This window comes from Monopterus albus, unplaced genomic scaffold, assembly GCF_001952655.1.
Source record: "Monopterus albus unplaced genomic scaffold, M_albus_1.0 scaffold4.1, whole genome shotgun sequence".
In the NCBI taxonomy this organism is placed as follows: domain Eukaryota; kingdom Metazoa; phylum Chordata; class Actinopteri; order Synbranchiformes; family Synbranchidae; genus Monopterus; species Monopterus albus.
Genome location: NW_018127884.1, coordinates 3,668,173 through 3,673,071, shown reverse-complemented (window position 1 = coordinate 3,673,071; position 4,899 = coordinate 3,668,173). Strand labels below are relative to the sequence as shown.

The 4,899-nt window shown below is 38.8% G+C and overlaps 1 protein-coding gene across 1 annotated transcript in view; it reads right to left on the bottom strand.

Annotated features, from left to right (window-relative positions):
• The window catches only part of lgr4 (leucine-rich repeat containing G protein-coupled receptor 4), a 27,914-nt gene that overhangs the window by 7,856 nt on the left and 15,159 nt on the right, over nucleotides 1–4,899 (bottom strand). The window contains exons 6-9 of the mRNA XM_020607233.1: nucleotides 3,025–3,240; nucleotides 1,225–1,296; nucleotides 565–633; nucleotides 228–299 (exon numbers count right to left, since the gene is read on the bottom strand). Coding sequence (XP_020462889.1) covers nucleotides 228–299; nucleotides 565–633; nucleotides 1,225–1,296; nucleotides 3,025–3,240 — 429 coding nt within the window. The remainder of the gene's footprint in view (nucleotides 1–227; nucleotides 300–564; nucleotides 634–1,224; nucleotides 1,297–3,024; nucleotides 3,241–4,899) is intronic.

Genomic DNA, 4,899 nt, shown 5'->3' with positions numbered 1-4,899 from the left:
GGGGAGAGTTCAAACCAAAATCATTTACTGTGCAAGAATGGCACCATCTTCTGGACATTCATCTACTGAAACATTAAACTCCTATCCCATATCAGATCATACTGTATGTGTGCTCATCAGAAAGCATATTGTACATTTTGATTGGTGGCATTTGAACAAATCTGACTTATTGGGGTAATGTGTGTTTCTAAGTTGTGTCAGTAAATCAGAGAGGGGTTTGACCTTACATGGTTTGCAGCAGAGGGTTGTTATGGAAGGCCCCTTCAGGTATGGAAGCAATATCATTGCTGTGAAACCCACTGCAAGAAGAAGTCAAAACATATGACTAGCTAGCAGGCTGAATGATTAACTCTCTAAAGGAGAAAGTGTTCAATACGAAACCTGAAATCCAAGTCAGGTAATACATACACACAAAAACAAAAGTAACAAAAGGCTCAAATAGCTCAACCAAATCAAGTGTTAACACTCCAAGTCTGCTGCAGAAAACTAGCTAACTTTAAACTAGACTTAAGTGTCAGCACACAACATTTCCCTCATGCAGGCGAAACAGGACATTTTACTCACAGTTCCTTCAGTTTGGGCAGGGCCTCTATTGCTTTGGGAAAAACCATCAGGCTGTTGAAGTTAAGATCTCTAGCATGAGATGGAGAAGAGACTGGATGTCAGTGCTGTTTTCTTGAATTATGGTGCAACAAATCCATCCACTCTAAAGCTACTTACCAGTGGTACATTCAAACAAAAATGTCTACAATTAATCACAGTTAACAGGACTGCTGAGTTATCTTCTCTCTCTCTCTCTCTCTCTCTCTCTCTCTCTGGCTTTGCATGATAAATGGCAGAAAGCTAAAGCATTAAAGTATAGTTAAAATGAATTAGCCTGAGTACCTGCAGATACACAGTTTCAGATTGAGATTTTGGACAAAAAACAAATATAGTACCAGGACATTCCCAGTCACCTGTAAAGGTATGTGTTGTTCACGCTGTCACTAAAAGTTTATTCATGGCCGTGTAGCAGGAGGAAATGAACAGTAGGAGGGCAGATTTAATAAGAATTATGTGCTTTACTCTATTTATCCTAGAGAAATTAAAGTAGGAAGTGGACACAATGATGTCTGGAGGACTGGAGCAGAGGTGGGAGGAGGAGCTGTTAGCACACACAAACACGAGCACAAACACACTAACTGAAACACACACCCATCAACTACTGTACGACTATGCACTTACAGGGTCTCCAGGTTCAAGAGTCCAGCAAAACAGTTGTCCCCTATCTCTTTAATTCTGTTGTTATGAAGATGCCTGAAAAAGCAAAGCAGTTTTACATACATCTGCGAGTTCTTCATACCATGACAGATATAAAATAATCTCTCACATTCACCATGGGTTTTAAATCCAGTCTTGTGATCTGTGAAATCAGGTGTCTGTGCTGTATGTGTAAATGGAAAAGGCTTTTTCCATGCCTAATAGGTTCCTGTTTAACTGTCATATTAAAATAAAATAATAATTATATACGCACACACGCACACACACATATATATACACATTTTAGTCAGTACCTCTCGCTGCTTTGGCTGATTCATGTGCTGCATCAGGAAAACTTAGCTAAGACATGTTGCAGGGGTAGGACAATCAGGTGAGGCTGTACCACTCATCTCTGGTAACACTAATTTTGGTGCCTCACTTGAGTAGCGAGATGCAGGTGAATCCTCAGATGTGTTATTGTACTTGAGTAAGGCAACTGCCTTTTTTTGCAGAGTCGGCAAACTGTTTCACCTTGAAACTGTTCTGGTGTCCTTATTGTCCAATCAGCACAACTTTGCTTGCTACTATCCTGCAGTTTGTCCCAGCAAACACAATGTTGCTAGTTTTTACTTTACTGAGAGGTCAACAGGACAAGTAGGATTTTCAAGCTGATCAAGTGAATTTTAAGACCATCCTCTGCTGTACCACAAGGCAAATTACATTAAACTGCCTGTTGCGCTGAATGAATGTTCAAAAGTCAAATAAAAAGTGACGGCCCTAAAGCCAACCCTGCAGCATTACCACTCAGTTTGTGTTTGTGTGAATGTATAACAGCAGCAGTGAAAAATCTAAGTTTGGCACAAATCCTCAGATTTGTAACGCACCACATATTTCTGGTGGAAGGTTTTAACATTTCCCATCATGCATAAAATAAAAAGATAATCTTGATTTACTTTTTTACAGTGTCATTAACATTCATATTCAAAGCCCAACAGCACATTTCACTGTCAAAAATGCTTGCAGGCAAAAAAAAACAAAACAACTGGGCATAAGTAGTAACTGATTTTACTGACTTATTAACAATATAGAGTATACTATAGTATGCCTAGTATAGTACGCCTATACTACTAGGCAATATAAAGTATACTATAGTATGTTTGTATTTGGAATCAGCTTGAGGATTTTTCTGATCAACCTAACATCCAGTGACTTTGACTTCATTCAGCTGTTCCCTCGGGTCATTTTAGTAAACAAAAGAATGCTCTCAGTCAGTGTACCTGGCTAATTAAGGTTTTTAAAAAAAGTACACCAGCAGGTTGTTCCTGTTGAGTTATTTATTGTATGGTGGCTGTCCTGGGAAGCTCACTTTAATGACTGCAAAACCGTGTATTACTCAAATACTGCAGACTTCTCACCACAAGCCTCGACAGATTAAATGTCATGGTACGCAAGTGTTTTTGAAGGAATTAATCCAGTGAGTGATGGTTTCCTGACATTCGCTTCTCATTTCATTACTTATCCATTTACAGATTTTGTTCTTCTTGGGTTTTTGTTTGGTTGTTTGTCTCTTTTTGACTCAGGCTGATATTAACATTATTAACAATATATGAGTGCACTGGATGGTTTGGTGTCTCTGGCCTTTTTTTTTTAAATCCACCCTGAAAGCTGTGGCAAAGGCCCAACTGCCCAGAAGTATTTGTGAAGTAAACATTCTGTAAACCTTTGTCCTTCATTAATTTGTATTTTCATTGTAAACCGCAATTACTGAAGCGTAATGTAACTTACAGCACAACTAGACTGGTGAGGTTTGCAAAGGCGTTGTCTGGTATGTATGAGATGCGATTGAGAGCCAAAGTCAGAGCCTGGAGGTTCGCCTGGTGTCTCAGAGAACCTATGGGGACCTCCGTCAGGTTGTTATCATCCAACCAGAGGTGGCGCAGCTGCTGAAGGCCTTCAAAACTGTCATCTGGAACTGTGGCTATATGGTTCGCATCCAGGCGACTGCAAAACAGACAAAAAAGAAAAAGCAGGGATTAGGTTAATATAATTCTTAAGTTGATATTTCTATACTGTCTTAAAACAGCTCTTAAAAGAACATTTGCTTATTACAACTTTATCTGTAACACATTCTTGCATGTGCATTGTATTTGTGGTTATAGAATTCATAATTTTAATAACAATATCATATGAAAACTTTTTCACTCTATCCTTCCCTGACATGGTCACTTTTCCAGGTCAGGATTACTTTGGCATCAGCAGCAAATAGCCTGCACCCCAAAGTTCCTTTGGCAGTCTTGTCAAGACCCCAGACCATTTGGGAGGTATAGTAGTGCATCCTAGTTCACTACCTAGTTATTGTGTAGAGGATGATGGAATACTAAGTTCAAACAACTTCATTTTATCACAGGTGTTTCGTCAATACTTAGAAACAAAATATTAAATTGTACAATGGAGCAATACTGTCATGTTTCATGCTGTAGATTTTTATAATATTCAATGTTTGAGTGTTCCCAAAAGACTATAATGTTCTAGAGTGCAGTGGCACCTGCATGCTGATGAAGTTCTGATCATAAGCCAATACTGTGTGGCTGGTAAAATAGGAAATATTCTGTATCTATGCAGTATTTTGTATGCTCAGGTTTTCTATCCACCATCACCATGCTGTTTTCTCCTACTATCCGCCTTCACTGAGTATCTCACCCTCCCTCAAAATTCCTCAAGTGTCTGGACTGGGAAGAAAAACAGTCCTGATTGACATTTAGCTCTCTAAGGCTTTACACAAACCAAATCCTGGCTCTGCCAAAGCATATTACTTCAGCTACAGACCTTAAAACCCTCACTGAGAAGGGACATCTGTTAAAAAGAAAGACAAGAGGCAGAAAAGAGAAAAGTGGAAGCAAGGGACAAGGGGAGGGACACAGAGGGGTGATAATAGCTGAAAGCTGGATTTTCAGTGCATTTCTCCAGCTGGATCCATTCCTCCATTAGTTCCTGTCAAATTCAAAGACACAGTGGTGAAGGGAAGTGGCACAAATAAAGCCATGTATGTTGTGGTCTCAAAGAAAATGACATTCAGTAGATGCTGATAAACAACACCAAGACTGAGGGCAAGTGGAGCAAAAAATTGTGAGAGGGCTGATGGTTATGAGTAAACACATGTGCTTCTTGAAACAATTCCACATAAAAAAAGAAAAGTTGGCTACAAATTAGCTGAATAATACTGACCTACATTTGCACAGGAATATTACTGGGCTTAGTGTACAACAAACAGTGCAGCAGAGGTTAAGTACTGTATGTGAGCAGCCACCCCTAAATAGGTAAGAGTAAATAAGTAAGAGTTTAATCATCAATTATCATTTAACAGGAATAATGTTTACCATGGTCACCATCTTGGCATGAGCTATTTACTCATTTGCACTAAACACACAAACTACACCAAAGTACTGGACAAATTAAAATTGTGACCTGATTAAACCCCTAAAAGAAAAGTCATTTACTCATAGATGACATGAATATTTGTACCAAATATAAAAGCAATTCGTCCAACAGCTGTCAAGACATTTCACTCAACTACAAATGTCAGCCACTTGGAAATGGCACTCAGTTCAGGGGATCTCTCCAATAGTTATTTAAAAAAAAAAAAAAAAGCAAAAACAAAAA